The sequence below is a fragment of the Anoplophora glabripennis genome, unplaced genomic scaffold (assembly GCF_000390285.2).
Source record: "Anoplophora glabripennis isolate ALB-LARVAE unplaced genomic scaffold, Agla_2.0 scaffold1120, whole genome shotgun sequence".
NCBI classification, from domain to species: domain Eukaryota; kingdom Metazoa; phylum Arthropoda; class Insecta; order Coleoptera; family Cerambycidae; genus Anoplophora; species Anoplophora glabripennis.
Genome location: NW_019417299.1, coordinates 15,060 through 37,243, shown reverse-complemented (window position 1 = coordinate 37,243; position 22,184 = coordinate 15,060). Strand labels below are relative to the sequence as shown.

Genomic DNA, 22,184 nt, shown 5'->3' with positions numbered 1-22,184 from the left:
CTACAAAAATTCCTTTATTCTCATAAACTATTTATTTTAAATGTAATTTATTATAAATCCAATTTGTTTCCTAAATTCCACATATGTACTACATTTTACCTCTGTACGCGCCACTGTTGTTTACTTGTTTTTTGGAAGCGCTCTCTAATTGACGGCAAAGCTCGCCAGGTTAGTATTTGACGTATAACCGACCAGTTCGTACACTCGATGCACCTGGGCGACTACAGCTACTACCAGAACACAATGCGTATGCAGCGGTATTTCAGATTTTACATTCAATTTCATTTTAAATTTGAAATTGTTCATCTTACGCCTTCTAAAAATGATGACACGATTTTCCTTTGATAAAAGACCGACAACTTTTTGCGCCAAAGTAGCAGATAGTGAAATGACAACACATCTCTAATAGTTTCAAAACATTGGAGCATGTGTGTCTTGGCCTGCCTTGCAATCTCGGTCTGTACTTAAACATTAAAACGCTAAAATTTTGACTATAAAATTCTCTTCTTCTTAATAAATAATCTTAATTGTTATGTTGTGTATGATCCAGTGTAAAGCCGAGAGAGAGACAGAACGGAAAATTATTAAACATTATTTTTCTCCTATTGAATGCAATTAATCTTTTAGCTCCTCTATTGCTCTAGAGAAAAATTCTCTGGCTGTGTATGGTTCTAACAAAATCATCTCTTGTGGACGTTTTCGTTGATGTTTCCTAACAATCTTCCACACGTTTCTTTCATAAAAAATACAACAACGTTAAATTCTTTTACTGCTGAATGCGTTTCTACTGTACTAATACTCGCTAAATACGACCGAATAAATAAAACAAATCGGTACTTGTTCGAATGCATCGGGTAAAGTATGGAAATTCAGCATTTGTTTTATTTATTTAACGCATAATTCAAGTTATAATTATTATTAATTGTAATTAGTTCCACGTATTACATTAATGATAATTACTGTTTAAATGCCTTTATAAAAAAATTATATGTTTATTGCCATTAGGTACCGAGGTTACTTTTCTACTATAGAAAGTGGCGGGTTATTCGTGAGTTTCTACGGACTATTTTCATTATTCATTTCTTTTTTATAGTGTCCTGTGCAAGAAGCTACCGAAGGTAGTTTTAAAATTGCTTTTGTAGACGAAATGTCTTACAAAACGTCAAGAAGCCTAAACCTACAATATAACACTGTTCCAGAAATTGCTCATCCACTAACAATACGTTAGCTTCCAAACCAAGATATCTTTAAGCGACTGTACTGTTTAATCATTTATATCTTGATACATCAAAAAGTAGTGGAAGTACGCCAGTGCATTTAGTAAATATTAAATAAAACAAGTAGTAGATGCATTTTAAATAGTGTAAGGCAGTACTTCCATATCTTCAGTAGTTGCCCCTTGCTTATTAAAACGAAATGTCTTTAGAACAGAACACATTTGTTGTACATGGCCCTAAACCTGCAGTGCCTTTGTCGGATAATACCGTGGGAGAAGAGATATTTGCAAAATTACTAAAAAACGCTATAGCAAACGATGATGCCATGGTAAGTGTGCTGCAGCTTGATAATGTATACCACTATGTATGTCACTATAATGAGATGTTATTGTTTATTGGAGAATTCAATAATAATAATATAATAAAGGTAATGCAATTTCAAGTCAAACTGTGTCCCGAGGAATTTATTGCAATAACTTTAAATATGCCCATAAAAGTAAAGAGTACAGTCACTTTCAAATATGTCAAAATAAATAATAATTTTATTAAAATAATTATTACAAATTAACAAGAGAGCTGCACTAAGGAGTGCAAATATAAAAACCACTATTTATGACAGAGAAAATGTGTACAAATGTAAATATTTTTAACATATGTAGTTCAATAGTGTTAATTACAGGAAATTAAATAACACTAAAATATACATGTTTAAACAAATACAGAGTCTTCGTTACCGGTACCAATTGCACGATTGATACCAATAATGAAAATTTCCTAAATGTTGGGGTCACCAATGATTCGTTTACAATGAACAATGACAAACCGTTACGTCTACACTCGAAATAAAGCGATCGCTGATTGGTTGAATAGAATCTCGTGAAAAATTACACCAATAATCACAGGCCGACAAAATTTCAATAAAAAAAAATTAGACACTACGCTTCCGAAGGCATTTGGCGCGCTGAATCCGAATCTGGCCTCAAAATTGATCCATCACTCTAGGTTCCCGAGATATTCTAACCTAAAAGTGTAAAAAACACGTACTTTTGCTATATTCAAGGTTATGTAACTTTTTTTTTCTCAAAACTGAAAACATCATTGGAAACGACTATCTTTCCCCTTCAAAACGCATTTTTTTATTTGGAAAAAGTTCTATTTTTCGCGGAGATATCGTCAATTTAAGATGACCAGTATGGCTATATTATTACATCATGGCTAACCCCATAACACTGAGCGCTGCTAGCCCTAATTGTTAGGAACGTTAACCCCAAGCCCTATAACCCCACAACACTAAGCGGAGCGAGCCCTCATCGTCAGGAAGGTTAACTTCAAGCCCTATAACCCAATAACACTAAGCGCTGCGAGCCCTAATCGTCAGGAAGGTTAACCCCAAGCCCTATATGTCTGGAAGGTTAATCCCAAGCCCTATAACCCCACAACACTAAGCGCTGTGAGCCCTAATCGTCAGGAAGGTTAACTTCAAGCCCTATTACCCAATAACACTAAGCGCTGCGAGCCCTCTAAGGCTCGTAGCGCTTAGTGATATTGTGTTATAGCTCGAGCCATGGTAATAAGGTAGCTATACTGATCATCTTTAATCGACGATATCTCCGCGAAAAATAAAGCTTTTTACAAATAAAAAAATGCGTTTTGAAGGGGAAAGATAGTAGTTTCCAATGATATTTTCAGTTTTGAGAAAAAAAATTTTTTCGCCAAGTTACATAACCTTGAAAATAGCAAAAATACGTGTTTTTTGCACTTTTAGGTTAGAATATCTCGGAAACCTAGGGTGATGGATCAATTCTGAGGCCAGATTCGGATTCAGCGCGCTAAATGCCTTCGGAAACGTAGTGTCTGATCTCTGGAATTTTTTCCTTGTTGGCCTGTGAATAGCCGGTGTTTTAATGTCGATAAACTTAATCTTATTGTTTTAATTTTACCGAAATTTAATTGCCAACATGAATGAAATAAAATTACTGTTCGAAACAAAATTACTGGTCACGTGGCTTGTAATCATTTATGAAGGCTCTGTATTCTTGAGGCTTTACATATTTTTTAAAATGTTACGTTATCTATGTATTTCAGATTGATGTGTTCACTGGAAGGACAGTTTCTTATAAATCGCTACTACAGTCATCCTGCGAATTAGCCGAAGCTCTGCGATCTTATGGCTACACAACGGATACGGTTATGTCAATATGTAGTGAAAATAATTTGGAATTTTACATTCCTGTTCTAGGAGCTCTTTTCGTTGGTTGCATAATGCTCCCTGTCAATCATAACTACACCGAGCACGAGATGAAACATATCTTAAATATTGGCAAACCTAAAGTAATTTTCTGTTCCAAAAGCGTTTCATTTAAATTTCTTCATTTAAAAAGGTTGTTGGGTTTTTTGGAAGACATAGTTATAATTGATTCCAATGAATCAGTTCTAGGAACAGAAAGTTTGGAGCTATTCGTGAAAAGATCCTTGAGGGAGACAAACGTACTTCCCCACACATTTCAGCCTGTAACTGGTGATGCAGCAAAACTGGGTGCTTTTGTATTATGTTCTTCTGGTACTACTGGGTTGCCTAAAGGCGTGTTAATCTCACATAGGAGTATATTGGCTAGGTTACTACAATCAAGGTAAGACTATATTAATATAATATTAAATGTACTATGTAGGCGAAACTTTGACACCTTTAGGTGTTTCATGCATTCCTTGAGGAGGTAGATAAAATAAGCCTTTTTTGCGAAAAAATAAAAAGCAAAAGAAAACCTCGTCTAGATATCTTGACTAGATTAAGAGGTACAGGGTATTTTCCATTTTTGTTTGTTCGTTTTTAAATTTTGAATAAAGTCTGTATGAAAATCTTATTTTTATGAAATCGATTTAATTCATCATTTTCTTTGTGGAAAATCCGATAGTGTACGCTACCTTATTCTACAATATCCGATGTTTAATCTCAAACAATGGATTAAATCTAATGTTTTACATATATATTTGTGTATGCCTGTATTTATGTTGGTTACCTAGCCTATATTTTATAGATATTATATAATTTGATTTAGAAAATTATTGTCATTGTTGCTACAGTGTCAGTGAGGAAAAAAACTATTATTAAAAGAGAGTGCACGTCGTACTAAAAATACTCCGGAAACTGTGCAAATAATTGTTAATTCTAAATTATTGAACGTAATATCTACTAAACAAGTACTTATAATAAATATCATTCTATATACGATGCAGTTTCTCTTATAATACATAGAAACATAAGAAAATGCAGAACCAGTACCTACCTACTTTACGACCAGGGATATTTTATAGACTAACTAGTTTGCTACAGAAAAAAAACAGAAGAAAAACATTGAAAAATATATTACACACGATTAATTATACAGAGTGGTCTAACGAAAGAAAATGCTCGGACATATAGACTTTGATTTTGAGGGGGACACATTTTAAGAACATTTTTCAACCCGCCCTATTCATCTCCCTAGCTAGGGACAATCACACCCCTAAAATTTCAAATGGAAAATGAGGACGAGTGGTATCACTCCACCTCATTTCAAAGGGCACACCATTTTCTTTCCAATGATACCCCCTATTTGTTGAATTTTACTTGAACAATTGTTACGAAAACGGCTGTAGAAACCTAAACTCTATAGTTTTGGTATTCGTGAAAGAAACGCCTACGTATTAGTTGTGAGGAGCCAATACAACCACAATAAATCATTTGTAAATTACCTTAACCAAAAACGTTGTGATTTAAATGGCAATAAAGTTGGGTCGGTGAGTTTTGCTGAGGGACGAAAGGGGGAAGAATGTACACAAAATTGGCTGAACTCTATTGCCTATTATTGCCGTTTTATCAATGAAGACTCAATTAACCACCTGCTCCAAGACAATGTGCGCTGTTAGGTTTTTTTACGCATATTTGTCACTGTTCAAGAACCAGCAGATAAACTAAACCGACTTTTTTAATATAAAATAATGCATATTTTCACCCTTTGCGTTTTTTTAAACTAACATAAAATACGAGTACCTATAGTACGATCATATTCGATGCAAAGTAATAAATCATTGCCTGTCAAGGGAACCAATGAAGTACGCCTTTAAGGGTTTTACAAATTGAATAATTTCTTTATACATTATGAAGGGACGAGGGGATCAGTTCAGGTCTGGCACCCTTGTTGCTACAAAAATTCCTTTATTCTCATAAACTATTTATTTTAAATGTAATTTATTATAAATCCAATTTGTTTCCTAAATTCCACATAAGTACTACATTTTACCTCTGTACGCGCCACTGTTGTTTACTCGTTTTTTGGAAGCGCTCTCTAATTGACAGCAAAGCTCGCCAGGTTAGTATTTGACGTATAACCGACCAGTTCGTACACTCGATGCACCTGGGCGACTACAGCTACTACCAGAACACAGTGCGTATGCAGCGGTATTTCAGATTTTACATTGAATTTCATTTTAAATTTGAAAAGATTTATCTTACGCCTCCTAAAAATGATGACACGATTTTCCTTTGATAAAAGGCCGACAATTTTTTGCTCTACTTTGCATCGAATACGATCCTACTATACTGAGGAAGAGAACGTAGCTCTGTTTGGATTAGAAGGTACCGCCAGTGAGTCTGTTTCGTGCTTTTGAAGTGATTTAAATTGACATTCCATTCCAGAACGAGTTAAAATTGTCAAACACTATTTTCAAAATAATGGTTGTGCGGTTGTGCTAGACTTTGTTTAATAATGCTCACCCCAATCAAAATGTGAACGATTCGTATGTTGCCAAATTAATTAAAAAGTTTGTCGATACTGGATCTTTCCGTAATGCGAAACACCAGCCGCAGCGATCAATCAGAAATGAAGCCTCGGGCGTCTTTCCTGCGTCCATAATAAGGATTTTAAAAGCACACAAATGTCACCCAAACAAAGTTACATTAGTACAGAAACTTAATTAAGATGATCCTGATAGACGGTTGCAATTTTGTGAAGAGGCCAGCATTTAATTAAAGATCCGAACTTAGGTACTATTTAAAATATGCTTTTCCGATGAATGTACATTTTCTTTGAATGATGCATTGAATAGGCATAATTGCGTAATAACCGTAATTGTGATTGTCTTCAACAATTTTGTGTACATTCTTCCCCCTTTCGTCCCTGATCTTTGGTGAAGGTAATTTACAAATGATTGATTGTGGATGTACTGACTCCTAATAACTAACACGTAGGTGTTTTTTTGATGAATACCAAAACTATAGGGTTTAGATTTGTACCACTGATTTCGATCTCACAAATAGGGTATCACTGGAAAGAAAATTGTGTGCTCTTTGAAATGATGTATCACTCGACACTCGACCCACTTTCCATTTGAAATTTTAGGAGTGTGATTATTCCCAAGGGGGATGAAGCGGCGGGATGGAAAATGTGCTTAAAATGGGCCCCCCTCAAAGCCAAAATCGACGTGTCCGAGCATTTTTGCTCCCAATTTCACAAAAAGACGTAACGCCCGGTGCATACTTTTCGTTGGACCACTATGTAAACGTTTTAAATGCTCGAGGTAATAAAAATGAACGCAATTTTTTTTATAATCAGTTAAAATTGTTTTATGAACCTACCTAATTATGTATCATCAGATTTCAAATTATATACGCAACCGTTTGAAATTTGAAATACATACTTTTATTAGACAGGTTAACAAAAAATAAAACAGCAATTTAATCCGTGATACATTGTTTTATTGAAACAGAGCATGTTTAAAAATTAAAATAAAAAAAATTAATTAAAAAATGTACTTTGTTTTATGTGTCTTTTCCACGAGGAGATATCGAAGTGCAAATCGTGAGGCATCATTCCTGTTTGCAGTTTCCTTTGTTTTAAGGCCGATTTTCATATAGCCTATAGCGGCTTCACCGCGTTTTACTATGTTTCACATCGACTTGCGACAAGCGTCAAGTAGGTTGTGACTACTCACAAGCTTTCAGTGCGAATAGGTTGTTGTTGATAGAGCTGATCTATTGGGTTGTAGAATTTTATGCAGATGATATTGATAGTACATCATCAGACTAAGCATTTATATTACCGTTAGTATGAAACATAACAAAAAGGTAAAAAGATGACACGTCGTCAATAATGGGAACATGATGAAATCGTCATATTCTCGGACTAACAAAATTTACTATTCAGTTATTTTATCATCGATACGTAACCACTTTTTACAAAATTTCAAATGTAATAATATACGTTACGTCATACATGCAGAAGAAATCTAGCAAAACTATTTATCTATTACTTATCTACTACCAATACTACAACTAATCTTCATTGCCTCAAGATTGGACTTGATAATTCTGGGCCAGTTGATGGTTTATATTTTGGCTTTAGCTAGGCTTTTGACAAAGTTCCTTTGTTCCTTGTGGCGTTCGTGGGAAATTACTTAGGGAACTTTTTGTCAAGAAGAATGTTTAGCGTCAGAGTTGGTAATTCGTATTTTTATACTCTAGGCGTTGTGAGTGGTGTTCCCCAGGGGTCTGTACTGGGTCCACTACTATTTTTAATTTACTCATCCCATCTAACCACATGCTATTAGGTTACTCTATGGAAGAAGTATACCTAGTTGTGATAACAGGATTCATATTTGTAATTTACTTTCACATTGTGAAAGACTAAATCATAGTGACTTAATTTTAACATGCAGAGCTTTCCATAATGTGTTCCCGTCAACGTAGACAAAACTTTTGACTGTTTCACAAACATTTTTACACAACATTTAGACAATCCATGCGATAGTGTATCTACTGAAGTTGCTAATGCTCCCTCATTAAATTCTTTTAAAAGCAAAGTTGCTATCCTATTGCAGTTTTTGTGTGTATTGCTATTTATTTCTGTTTTTTTGCGTTTTTAATATAATTTTAACAAGCTCTATTTTATACTTTTGTATCTCTCAGGGTTTTTTTACATGTATCATGTAAAGTTAATAGATGTACACTTTTAATGTAATATTTTGTAAAAATAATTATAAACTAGGTAAAACTACATTTTGCGCACATATTGAGACTCGGTGATTTGCTCTTGCAAAAAATGTAATAAAATTTCCAGGGTCGTATTTAAAAAAATGAAGTTGATGATGGTCCTGGAGAGACGAAAGGTTACATATAAAAATTGATTAAGCCATTCGATATAGGGCAAAAAGTTGCTATGAGAAAGTGTTCTTCTTTTTTCAATATCACCTCAAACAAGGTTGAAATTAAATAAACACGGGTTTCCAAAATTTCGGTATTTTTCAAATATTTCGAAAACTAATCTGGTTAGCTTTGATTTTATAGAGGCATAAAGTTAGTCCCCTGATTACGCAACTTTGCCCCCATTTAAACTACTTCATATCTCCTACCATTTCCGAGATTCCTGTAGTGAGAAGCGAATTTGTAACAACCTGTATGAGACGACTCAAGGTCGACACCTTTATTGTGCATTTGTGCAACCATTCATAATTGAATTATTTCTGAATAGACGTAACAGATATAGTTTATAATTAGATGTAGCTCGATAAATAAATTGGACAGATAGCTTTGTTACTTTTAAAGATGCGAATTAGCAATGTTGCGCAGAATTTTTTAGGAAATTCGTTGTTATTTTGAATATTGTATAACTAGATTTTATGTTTTTTATTTAACCTGAATACTATTTCTTACAGTACCTACAGAAAATTTACATTGATCAAAAACGCCACATTATTTAAGAGAACAATATAATCTTAATATTTACAGAGGACAAATGTAGTTGCTTTTCTCCGTCATTTTAGGTAAATCTGAATATATTTTTTAATAGAATTTGTTACATTTCCTAAAAGAAAAGTATATATAAAAATTAAACATAATACTTTTAAATCAATTATATACAGTAGGTCCAAAATGTTAAAGAATAGTACCATTAGTAGGTGGATATTTAGTTTTTGAATACTCATCGGTCAGACAATTTTTCACAGTAATTGAGACTTTGTTGAAACTCGATTTTTATTATTGTTTTAATAACATTTTAGAAGTTCTTTTATCTGATAACTTCTTTGTTAGACATTTACTAAAATAGAAAAATATAGACACTTTCACTGAAAACAAAGAAAAAACGAAAATGACAAAATATTTAAAATACTTGTAGCCATGTAGTGATTTCCATATATTTATATATCGCTTTGTTTCAGAGATCCTAAATATTCCCTTTCGTCAAAAAACATTCTTGGCTTAATGCCTTTTTTTCATACATATGGATTAAATGTTGGTCTCGATGCCATAACTAACGGTCACAAATTAGTGGTGTTAAAAAAATTTGATGAGGATGTCTTCTTAAAATCTATCCAAGACTATGAAATTTCAATGTTGCCTCTGGTGCCCCCCTTAGCTATTTTTATAGAAAAAAGTCCGAAAATATTAAATTATGACCTATCTTGTGTTGAGGAAGTTGCTTGTGGGGCCGCACCGTTGAGTAAGAACACAGAATTGGCTTTAAGAAAGAGGTAAGAAAATAAATGTAGGTACATCAAGTATGTCTTAGATAGAATGTATAACAAAATTCTTAATATTTTAATATTTGTTTTTGTTTTATAATTCATTTTCCTTCTGTCGAAGTAATTGTTACTGACTGTAGTTAGCAATGACTAATTACAGTCACTAAAATTTTGATATAAAGTTAATTAGAGTTTAAAATATTACTAAAAATGTATGCGTTGTCTATGAGACATCCATCAATAAGTTTTGACATAAGCCTACTTTGAGAGAAGTCACTTCTTTTATACACCGTAAAATTGTAAGAGTTCAATTAAAAGTCTTTTTTCTGGAAAACCTCCACATTAGGAAGTTCTAACGAGAGTACATTATTTTTAGAAAATAAAATTGTACATTAGGAGTTGGATCCCGAATGGTAAAAAACCTAACCTCAAAAAAATTTGAACTTAAAATGTAATACGAATGTAGCATAACTAGCGCCCTCTATGAACTATCCAAAAAATAATTAGACCAGCGTATTTGGCATCNATTATTTTTAGAAAATAAAATTGTACATTAGAAGTTGGATCCCGAATGGTAAAAAACCTAACCTCAAAAAAATTTGAACTTAAAATGTAATACGAATGTAGCATAACTAGCGCCCTCTATGAACTATCCAAAAAATAATTAGACCAGCGTATTTGGCATCCTTAAGAACCCCGGTATACCAAATTTCATAAAAATATTTCGCAGCGTTTGGAAATGTTCGTAAAAATTCTCTTTAAAAAATTTTTATTTGTCGCTCTGTACCTCGAAAATAATAAGAGATAGACATATAGTTCATAAGACAAAAAATTCTTATTTTTTTGTCGTACTATCACCTCCTGTATTTACGGGAGGTCTTTCTGAAACAGCCTATACAGGGTGGTCCGAATTTTATGCAGGAAACTTCGAGGGCGGATCTCTTTAAAATAATATGAGTTTGCCTTATAAACATTGGTCTGGAACAGCCCCGTTTTAGAGATACAGGGTGTTGAAGTTGTTAAAAAAAAATAGATTTTTTTGATTATATCTCCGAAATCGATTACCTGATCTCAATAGAATTTGGTACAGATAATCTATGACAGTAGGCCTTACATTCCCTAAAATATCGGCTCTAAAGGTACAATCAGTGGTGTACAACTGGGCAGGGGTCATCTCCTTTTTTATAAAAAAAACCTACGGCACTGCATTTTTACAAGTTATTGTGACGGATTTACATTTTAATGCACAAAATACGTAAAAAAGGTAACTTGATTTTTTTCCCTAAGATTCGCCGTTCTCAAGTTATTCATACCAAGTCAATGGTCAAGGNCTTGCCACCCCGTTTAAATTCCCAGTCATTTCTAAACTTTCTAGAAAACCATCTATTTGATTTATTAGAGGATGTTTCATTAAATATACCACAAAATAGCTGGATACAATGGATGGTGCTCCTGTGTATTCTGGGAGAATAATATAAGAATGGCTAAATTATATGGGGCGATGGATAAGTAAAAGACCAAATGCCAATGTTAACTATAATGGTGCAGAGGGTCCAGTGTCTTGGCCAGCCAGATTGCCATATCTAAACCCCCTGAACTTCTATGTTTGGGGTTATCTGAAAGGTAAAGTTTATTCTACTACAACAGATACAAGACCACAACTACTGCAACGAATAGAAGACGGATGTAATGAATTAAAAGAAAACCACCACATGATATTAGCTTCAATTAATTTCATTAATAGAAGATGTCAGAAATGTATCGATGTGAGTGGTTCGCATTTGGAACAATTGTTGTAAATACGTAACGTTAATTCGTTAATTTTGTTTCTTGTATAGTTGCTGTTGCTTGATAAATATATTTTTATTATTATTTTGATATAAATTGTTCTTATTTGTAAAGAGTATTAGGCCCCTAGGGAAAACTAAAACACGCCAGGAACACTACCTCACAGGTGGTGTAGAAAGGAGTGTAAATAATTTTGTTGATGTGCTTACAAATTGCACTCACTTTTAAGCATAAACATAAATACCTATTCTTGTAATATTATGGTTAGAAGTGTCTGCCACAAGGGGATTGTATTGGTATGAATAACTTGAGAATGGCGTACCCTAGGGAAAAAATTCAAGTTACCTTTTTTTCGTATTTTGTGCACTGGAATATAAATCAGTTACATTGACTTGTAAAAAATTCAGTGGCGTAGGTTTTTCTGTAAAAAAAAGTGGTGACCCCTGTTCAGTTGTACACCACTGGTTGAACCTTTAAAGCTCATATTTTAAGGAATGTAAGGCCTGCTGTTATAGATTATCTATACTGTATTTATTGAGATCGAGTAATAGATTTCGGAGATATAAACAAAAAATTATTTTTTTTAACAACTTCAACACCCTGTATCTCTAAAACGGGGTTGTTCCAGACCAATGTTTATAAGGCAACACATATTATTTTAAAGAGATCTGCCCTCGAAGTTTTCTGCATAGAATTCGGACCACCTTGTATAGATTATGTTCTAGACTAGAACGACAGTTATGTTCCCAATGTTATGCAATGGTGATTTACTGCATTCAAATATTAAATGGTAAAGATATATCACAAACATTTTTTAAATGTTGTAGTAGCAGAGCAGTTCACATAATATGAATGCGATGATGCCATTAGTCTAATAGACTAATTTGAGACATTCAGTTGCGCTCAGTGGTTGACTTGTCAGTTAGTAAGTGATCCCCATAAAAGCAGTTGTAGCTTGACAATATAACAATGAATGAGATACTAACAAATCCGTCGATCGGGAAAAGAATTATAATAAAATTTTTAGTAAGTGACAACTTAAAACCTGCTGAAATTTTTCACTGACTGCATCAACAATTTGATAATGAAACATCAGTCTCAGAAATATCGGTGGTGCAAATCTTTCAAAGAAGGAAGAAAACGAGCCAAATGAACTCCGTTCCCCAAACATAATACGGAAAAAAAAATGTGAATGGTTGAACAATTCATTTTCGCTGATAGTCACAGTACCCTGATATGGCTGAAGAAGATGGAATAAGGAAGCACTGAAACTATTATCTCCTTGGCTCGGACAAAACGCCCTCATATTCCGATAAGGTGCGCTGTGTTTTTTCAAAATACATCGCTAAGTCCCACATCCACATTCCACAGCTGACAAGTGCTACACTCACTTTGGTTCAGTGGAAAATATTAGAATATTCAGTGTACAGTCTCGACTTTAGCCCTTATGATTACAATCTTTTTGGACCACTGAATTTAAAATAATGAAGTTGTAGAAACTCTTGTGCATAACTCAACGAAGACCCTTTTATAAATATCTGACTAAAGGAGTAGATTTGGGTATGTGTGTAAAAAAGTTGTTAACGGCTACTATCGTTCTATAATGGCGCAGATTTTATACTGAGGTAATATCTCAAATAGTGCAAACCTGTCCTAAGAATATCCCCAGGATACCTTTTTTTTTTGTAGGAGGGAAAACCGCATGGCACCGGGACCTTAGGGTCTATCGTCCCCGGTAGTGTCGGGCGCAACTCCGACAAAAACCCCTCCTTAGAATCCCACCAGAAACGCTCCGGAAACCGCCGCTAGGCATAACCTCGGGGCGCTGGCCAGTATGTAATTATGCCCCTTCTTCCGTCTGTCTGGCTCTCTCCTCAGCCTCTTTTAATTTCATTGTGTCCGAAATAAAACTATACAGAATGCTCCACCTATACATTGAGGATGTCATGACATCAATGATGTTTTCGGGTCTAATCTGCACCCCCAGGACCTCCACCACTCGATCTCTACCTTCGCTCCAACGGTGGCAGGCGAACAAAGTATGTTCCGGAGTGTCCTCTTGTTCGTCGCAATAGGCGCATCGTGAGTTTCTTGTTTTCCGGATTTTATATGTGTAAGAGCCAAAACTACCGTGGCCCGTCAGCGCTTGGGTAAAGAAATACCCAAGGGACCTATGCCTGCATTCAGACCACCGTGCCACGTTACTTATGAGACGGCGAGTCCATACCCCCACCCCTCTTTCGTTATCTAGCCATGCTTGCTGCCAACGTTGCATTGTGGCCGCGCGTTCCTCTCTTCTCGCGGCTGCCATTTTGCGATCCGGCCGTCTGTCAAGTCTCAGTCTTTCCTCTACGAGAAGGTCTATAGGGGGGACTCCAGTTATGACCTGTAGCGCGTCCGCAGATGTGGTTCTATAAGCGGATGCAACCCTGAGCAGTATCTTTCTTTGGCATTTAATTAGCATGTCCCTGTATTTTTTAAAGCGCAAGACCCCCGCCCAAGCGGGTGCTGCATATAGAAGTGTAGAGTTTACTACCTGGCTGAGTATCGCTCTTTTCTTATAATTTGGACCGCCGATATTAGGCATAATGCCGGTGAGCGCGCGAACCCTTCCCTCAGCTTTTCTTACGGTTTCGATGACGTGATGCCCAAAAGTGCTTCGATCATCAAACCACACGCCCAGGTATTTAATTGCCCTCTTCGGGAGTACCTCGGTTCCACCCAGGGAAAAGGTTGTATCATTTTTTCGTCTGGGGCCTCTAATCATCAAAACCTCTGTTTTATGTGGGGCAAGACTCAAACTCTTACTATGCATCCATTGTTCGACTGATGTGTATGCAGCCTCCGCGCGGGTCTTCAAGTCCCGTTGCGACTCGCTCCTGATGACAAGTGCCAAATCGTCTGCAAACGCGACCGACAACACACCCCGCGGCATGTTCAAACCCAAGACGCCGTCATAAACGAGGTTCCACAGGGACGGTCCCAACACTGAACCCTGCGGAACACCCGCCATCACCGGTACTGTGTCACCCTTTTCAATCTCGAGAGCTCTATCCTGGAGATAGTCCGCGACAATGTTCCTCAGATACCATTTGACCTTGCGTTTCGTTAGTTCGCCCATGATCACGTCCCAGGGGAGGGAGTTGAAAGCATTTTTTACGTCCAGGGTGATAAGCGCGCCCCACTACGTTTCTCGGGAATGCATCACGGAACAACTTTATGGCATCTTCGGTGGATCTCCCTTTCCGGAACCCATACTGCCTGTCAGACAACCCGCCTCTAGTTTCTATGTCCGCCTCTATCCTGGATTTTATCAAATTCTCATACAGCTTCTCAATGGAATCGAGCAGGCATATGGGTCTGTATTTATCCGTTCCCTGCCCTTTAGGAATGAGGACCAATTTGCTGAGTTTCCATTTAGCCGGGAACATTTGGCACTCCAGGACTCCGTTGAGTATTGACAGCACCCATGGCTCGGCCATCCTGGCGATCTCCAAAAGGGCCTCGGTTGGAATGCCATCTGGGCCAGGTGCAGTACCTTTTTTTAATTTAAGCACTGCTGACCTGATTTCATCAAGCGTGAAGGGTGTAACAATTTCGTTCCCGATGTTTTCCAATCGTATATGTCCATGTGGAGGGCCGCGTGGGAACAGCTCCCCGATGATCTGAGACTTTGTCTCGAGAGCCAGCTTATAGGGAGTCCACCCTACTTTTTTCATTACCAGTTTATATGCGTCACCCCACAAATTGGTCTCCAGAGCCTTCCCTTGATCTCTCACGGCGGGTGACGATAGAGACCCTCGGTACGCCCTACCGGCTATCCTGTTATAATCCATAGCTGATGTCTTGTTGGCCCCTAACGCGTCCAATTGAGTGCGAAAGCACGTACGAAATCTCTCTGGATCCATTCTGTGCTTAACGAACAAAGCCTTTGGGGTTCTTCTTCCGTCCAGGTCAAAGGTAATGTACTTATGTTCGGTGAGGGAGTCCTCCTCCATCACTCTCCAATCTCTGACTCTTGCTGACAACTGCTGGGTTGCAAGTGAAACATCGATAAAAGATTTTGAGGCCCCCCTGACAAAAGTCGGGGCGAAACCAGTGTTTAACACCGTTAAGTTTAACGTTGAAATCCAATCTCCAATGTAGTCTCCTCTAGCATCATTTACAGGGGAGCTCCACAAGTAAGATTTAGCGTTTAAATCACCCAACACGAAATATTCCCCTCCGCAGGACAGGCAATCCTGCATCATGGGGTCTACTTCCTGGATGTAGGTTTCCAAGCTAAGGTTTGGTGAGAAATAGCAGCAAAAAAGTCTGTATCCTGCCATATTCAAGCAGATATAGTTATTCCTCTTATATACTTTCATTACCCTGATCCTATTGTTAATAAAGTACACTGCTACGTTTTTTCGTGTATCGCGCAGCCACCCTGCTTTATCCGTAATCGCTAGATTAGGTTCACCGACAACCAAAATGTCGGCGTCGATTTTTTGCGCCGTAGCAATGGCCAGGTCGTGAGATACTCTCTTCCTTCCCAGGTTCGTTTGGAGGACCCTCAAGCCCAATACAATAGGATTCGTCATGGCAAAGAGCAATTAACTTAGAAACTAGACAACAACGAATTAAAGAATAAATAAATAGATAAATCGATAAAGTCACGAAGAAAAACACCGAATAGACAAACAAAAAGACCTAAGACGCTTTCTTCCTCTTGCTTGAAAGTCTTGCTTTGTTAAGCACTTTCCTAAACTCTGTACACTTGCCTGACCCTGTCCTGTCCAGCCTCATTGCAGCTAAGGCACATAGGCCTACGATCGCATTTTTCCCCCTTGTGTCCCTCCCCGGCGCAGTTTCTGCACAAATTGGATTTTTCTCCCGACTCCTTACATTCAACTTTGGTGTGGCAAAATCTCCAACAGTTAAAACATTGTATGACCTGAATCCTCTCTGTCACCGAACACTGGTTCAGGCCAATCCTGATTTTTCCTGTTTCAATTAAGTTCTTCGCTTTAGAAGCCTCCACCCTGAGAGTCATGGCCCTATTGCCCCCGAAGTAGGGCCTCAGCTCTCCAAGGTGCAATCTTCGGGTTCCAAGCCCGTTTCTTTAAAAACTGCATTCAATACCTCCTCCTTAGAAGTGACGCCATCTATGTCTTTAATGACAATGACTTTAGACCTCCCTCTCATATTGGTAATAATTTTTGCGTCCGCCAGTTGCTTTTGCAGTTCTTCTCTGCCTTCCCTGTCGTTTTTGTCTATGACAATGACCATCTGGCCATTTCTTCCCTCCCTTATGGTTTTTATACCTCTCGCCGCCACTGAGCTCACANCCTATTGGCATTAATTTTTGCATCCGCCAGTTGCTTTTGCAGTTCTTCTCTGCCTTCCCTGTCGCTTTTGTCTATGACAATGACCATCTGGCCATTTCTTCCCTCCCTTATGGTTTTTATACCTCTCGCCGCCACTGAGCTCACACTTACGCTATCTTTCACTCTCCTGAGGTGGTCAGCATATGAATTTCCACCCCTCTCTACCAGGATAGCTTTCGTGTCCCTGTCTCTTTTAACCACGTTACTTGGGGGTTTCCCCCCGTGCTTGTATCTGGGCATACCCTTCACATAAATGGTGCCCTTTATGTTCGTGCCCTGGAGCAAGCACTCGAGCATCTTTCTAGTCCTGGCTCCGTTTCCGTCGGATATGGGTGGGTACAGGGATAACCTTCCTCTCTTATGAGACACCTCTTACTTGAGACAGCCGGCGAAACCAGTCCTCGCCTTCTCCTGTCGTTACCACCTTGTAAATATGCCGCTCACTAACTAACCAGGATACCTGGTGGGATATATCATAGGACGTTCAAGGGATATCTTATATTACAAATCAGGATATCCTCTGGATATCCCACCGTATGTCGCAGCTTCATATTTGGAATTATATGCTATCCTCAGCATATTCTAATGCTGTCCAAATATTGTGGCAGGTATTATGGTTAGGTTAGGACAACCGAGGGATGTCTTATGTTATAAATCCTCCGGATATCCCACCGTATGTCCCAGGAACATACGGTTTGGACTATATCGGATTTTTTAATGTTCTGGAAGGAATGGATATTCAGGTTACATGTTTTCATTTTTTCATTGAGTTACAAATTTTTAAGAAGGAAAGAAGAAAAAGTAAAGAAATACATTTTACATTTAGTATTGATGCATGTTTATAAAGACATATTTTATTGGTTTGCTTTAAATAATCACAGTATCAAAATGTTCGTAAACCATAAAGTGGAAATTGTATTAGGTACTTGATTTTCATTATGAATTATCAAAAATTATTAACCTTAAAACAGTACGACTACAGTTTATGATGTGACATGTAATTAAGTAATTTCCTATCAATTTCATTTATTCAAATGTGAGGACTAAGTTAAATGATAAAAATATGTTTAAAAGAAAAACAAAACATAACTTTAAAATTATGTGCAGTGCAAAGTGTGTAAATAAAAATGTATAGGTAATGACATCATAAAACAAAAACAACGGTTGGACAGACCAACATGGCGGCACTACTGTGTTCGTTCATAGTGGTGAACGCATGCTCATTGCTCAGTAACTGATATCTTCCGTATATTGCAAAATAAAATAACCCCTATATACAAAATAATATGAACTGAAGATAAACGGTCAGTGTCTTGCGATATACGTCATAAATAGGACATTAACAAATATCATAAGGATAAAGTGTCCTATTTGGGATTGGCCTAATCTTTTCGTTTTTATATTTTTTGGGTATTTTTCCACCTGTGAAAAAATTTAAAAAAATAGTAAAATAAATACTTGTGAAAACAAATTTAAATTGTCAATGCTATTAAAACGAAAAATTAAAAAAGTTTATAATACGAAAACAGTGGATTTTCGTCACGTTAAAGCGCCGTTATTTTTGGCGTTAAACTTGGCCGCGATAATTTGGGATTATCCCTCTTTGTCCTACCTTTCGTTTCGAAGTACACGATATTAAGTGATGTATTTTTGTATTTTCTATTTGTCCGCATTTTTCAGTGTGAGATTTTTTATTGGGCAAAACTGTTTTCATAAAAATAATCCTTGACTGATCCATTTGGCGCAAGGGTTTATTTTACAAATTTTTATGACTACAAGCACCTAATTACTTATACCCTTGTTTATGCTTATACTATACATACATAGTAGGTATATACTAATTTCAGATTCAAAAACTTAAAATCATTCCGCCAAATCTATGGACTAACAGAGGCAACATTCGCGGTTACAATAGCTGATAAGGAGAACCAAATACCAGGATCATGTGGTAAGGTTGGGACGTTTATGATATGCAAAGTGAGAGATCCAGAAACTGGAAAGAGCCTGGGGCCCAATCAAACAGGCGAACTGTGCTGCAAAGGGCCGCTGATCATGATGGGATATTATAATGACGAAAAAGCAACGAGAGAGGCTTTCACTTCTGATGGTTGGTTAAAAACTGGCGATTTAGGATACTACGATGAAGAAGGAAATTTTTATATAGTAGACAGACTTAAAGAATTAATTAAATATAAAGGATATCAGGTAATATATCACATATTAATTAATATCTCTATAGAAGAAATTGAAATTTCCAATAGGGTTGTTGACTATAAAAACCATATACAAATTGTTGGTGATACAAAGATTTTATATAAAAGAACCTGCCTGTATAGTAAAATTTTGAAATATATAACAAATTAGTGGTAGAAATTATTTATGAATTTTTATGTTACTTATAAACTAGTCTGACGTCATAAGGGGCAATTGAACAAGAAGCTAGTAGCGATCCTATTGCATAATTTTGAAGAAGAAAATATGTCAAAATTGTCCGTCAAACCCTGTTGCCCTATTTCCTGTTTTTTAAACAAAAGTGACATTAGTGACAGCAGTCTATCAATTAAGAGTATGTGTGATAGTTATTATTAATTTCCTGATTGTAATGCATGCAACAAAATAAGTGCGCCATTATTGCATGGCTAGAAATTGGCCTCAGTGATTTGGGATCGAGGGGGATTATCATTCTTTATCCTGCCTCATCTCGTGTAGGCCTGGACAGCCTTCGTAGGTGGGCCCCATCCGTCGTCTACCCCGACCGCAAATGCGGCCGATGTAGGCGCTTTGTGGGACCTCTTTTTGTCCTGGCTGGGCCCCGCCGGCTAGGGCCCTTTCTTCTAGCGCTCTTCTTGCACAAAATAAGTGGTGTTTTGTTCCACATTCCACATTCCACATAGCCAATTGCATTACCTCCATAAGACTCCCGAACTGCACTATAATTTTCCATAAATAAATAGGTACGTATTTTATGATATAAAATCAGTGGCGTACCTAGAACTTTTGCCGCTCGGGGCGGTCTCCAATTTGCCGCCCTTTCTAAGTCAATCAAATGGTGGTTTTTATAAATTAATAAACATAAATAAATAATTGTAATTGAGACAAACTATAGGTGGGGAACTTTTTTCCATTGGATGCCATATTTAAATTAGGTAGTAATAAAGGAGGCCGCATAAGTTGATATAATCCAATAAAGTTGTGCTCGGCTTATAGGGGCCGCAAAAAAAATCCAAACAGGATGATTTTTTTTTTCAGGGTTGCTTGGAGACTGCCTCTTGAGTATCCAACCAAAAGATCACACTCGAACTACTGGTACGACTTGCGCTTTCGGGGTGATTTCCTAAACATTTTTTTTTAGAGCAAAGTGACCTTAATGCAAAAGAAACTATAAAGTAGCATATTATTAATAATAATTTGTCAAGCAAAATCATTTTATTTTAGGTTTTTAAATATTCTCCATTGAAATTTGTTCATGCATCATTTTTGATAAAAAATTTTGCTTGTTCTGAATGATCAATACAGGGTGTCCCACCACGAACTCCATCGATCTGGGAAACTGCTCGAAGGATTTTTTTGAAATTTTGATGGTGTGATACGGACCATGGGGCTTACCAAGCTAAAATATTTTCAAGGTCATCATTGTTGTTCAGAATTTGATCCTCTACAACTTTTATGAAGGTGATTTTTTTTTGTAAAAACATGTTTACAAGACCACAATTTTTTTACATAATGCGCTGTAATTCGTTAAGCATTAGACATACAAAAAAATTATAAGGAAAAGTTGTCCAGAATTTGATCCTCTACAACTTTTATTAAGGTCATTTTGCTATAAAAAAATTTTTACGAAATTTGGATACTCAGGAGGCAGCAACCTTGAAAAAATCATTCTATTTGGAATTTTTTTTATAATATGAGATCTTTATTGGATTAATATACATATAAAACTTTTATAAAATTACAAGATACTTTTGTAAAGGCCACAAGAAACTTACGGAGGTCGCAGGTTCCCCATCTATGAGACAAAACATATACCTAATTCACAAAAAAAAATACCATTAAATATTTTTATTTTATATTTGTAAATAAATAATTTCATTTCTTTTAGATAAACAAACAAATTGTACACATATGTGAATGTAAACATATTTAAATATTTACTCTTCTGACATTCATAGTAGAAAAATAGTGTATAATGCTCTCGAAATTTCTATTATTTGTAATCTCTTGTTCTATGGACAATATTGCAAGATTTTAGTCTTAAGTGACTCATTGTGGAACGAAATTGGTAACGGTGGTACTAAGGATTCAATAAACGTCGAGCACGGAGTAGTACATACAGGGTAGGAAAGTCCCCATGGTTGATCTGCCGTTACGCGAGAGCGATAAAGTAAGTCATAGAAATCCGTGCGATAGAGAAAGATGGCTATATTGAAGGTGTCTAATAGTCACCGCCCATTTCGCCCTTCCACAAATAAGAAATGGATCTTATTTGTGGAAGGGCGAAATGGGCGGTGACTATTAGACGCCTTCATTATAGCCATCTTTCTCTATCGCACAGATTTCTATGACTTTCGTTATCACACTCTCGTAATGGCCGACGAACCATGGGGACTTTCCGACCCTGTATAACTTCTACTCAACGTCAGCACCATTGATGTCAGTATCCGAGTAAAATTTTTTGAGATAATATTTTCAACCCTACATTTACTTGACGATAAGAAAAAAATTGCGAAATCATATAGTACCTAATTCATAATTCGTAGGAATCGAATAGTGAACAAGTTGTTTTTTACAAATAAAACTAAATATAAAAAATGCTGCACCAAAATATGTGCCGCCCGGTGCGGACCGCACCCACCGCACCTCCAAGGTACGCCACTGTATAAAATACCTATATATATTATTTTTTATTTATTTTGTTTATATTATAAACACAATAAAATCATTCATTAAATATGTTGATCCTTACCTGACTGCTTTTATACCTCTGATTTCGCCAATAGTAAAACGGTCGTCTCTTTTTAAAAATTCAATTCATGATCATCAAAATATCAATTTTCGGTAAAATTTGCGAAGTAGCTTTCACAAATCCCGTTTCACACAGTCTGCTTTAATTCTAAGGGAAAATATTAAATGATTATTACTAAATAATAATTTTACTTAATAAAGGAATTCTAAGATTAAGGAAAATAACTCGTAGACTTGAAAATATTTTATGCGACAGTGTCACTGACAGACTGACACTACTGACAGTGTTGACCGAGCGTCTTTTTCTTGCAATATTTTTCCTTTACGCAATCATTTACACATAATTTCACTA

The 22,184-nt window shown here is 36.4% G+C and overlaps 1 protein-coding gene across 1 annotated transcript in view; it reads left to right on the top strand.

The window, feature by feature from the left end:
* Positions 1 to 1,327: 1,327 nt before the first annotated feature.
* LOC108913693 (luciferin 4-monooxygenase-like) overlaps positions 1,328 to 22,184 on the top strand; it is a 29,608-nt gene continuing 8,751 nt past the window's right edge. Inside the window, exons 1-4 of the mRNA XM_018719285.2 lie at positions 1,328 to 1,545; positions 3,303 to 3,847; positions 9,411 to 9,722; positions 18,718 to 19,075. Coding sequence (XP_018574801.1) covers positions 1,417 to 1,545; positions 3,303 to 3,847; positions 9,411 to 9,722; positions 18,718 to 19,075 — 1,344 coding nt within the window. The 5' untranslated portion in view covers positions 1,328 to 1,416. The remainder of the gene's footprint in view (positions 1,546 to 3,302; positions 3,848 to 9,410; positions 9,723 to 18,717; positions 19,076 to 22,184) is intronic.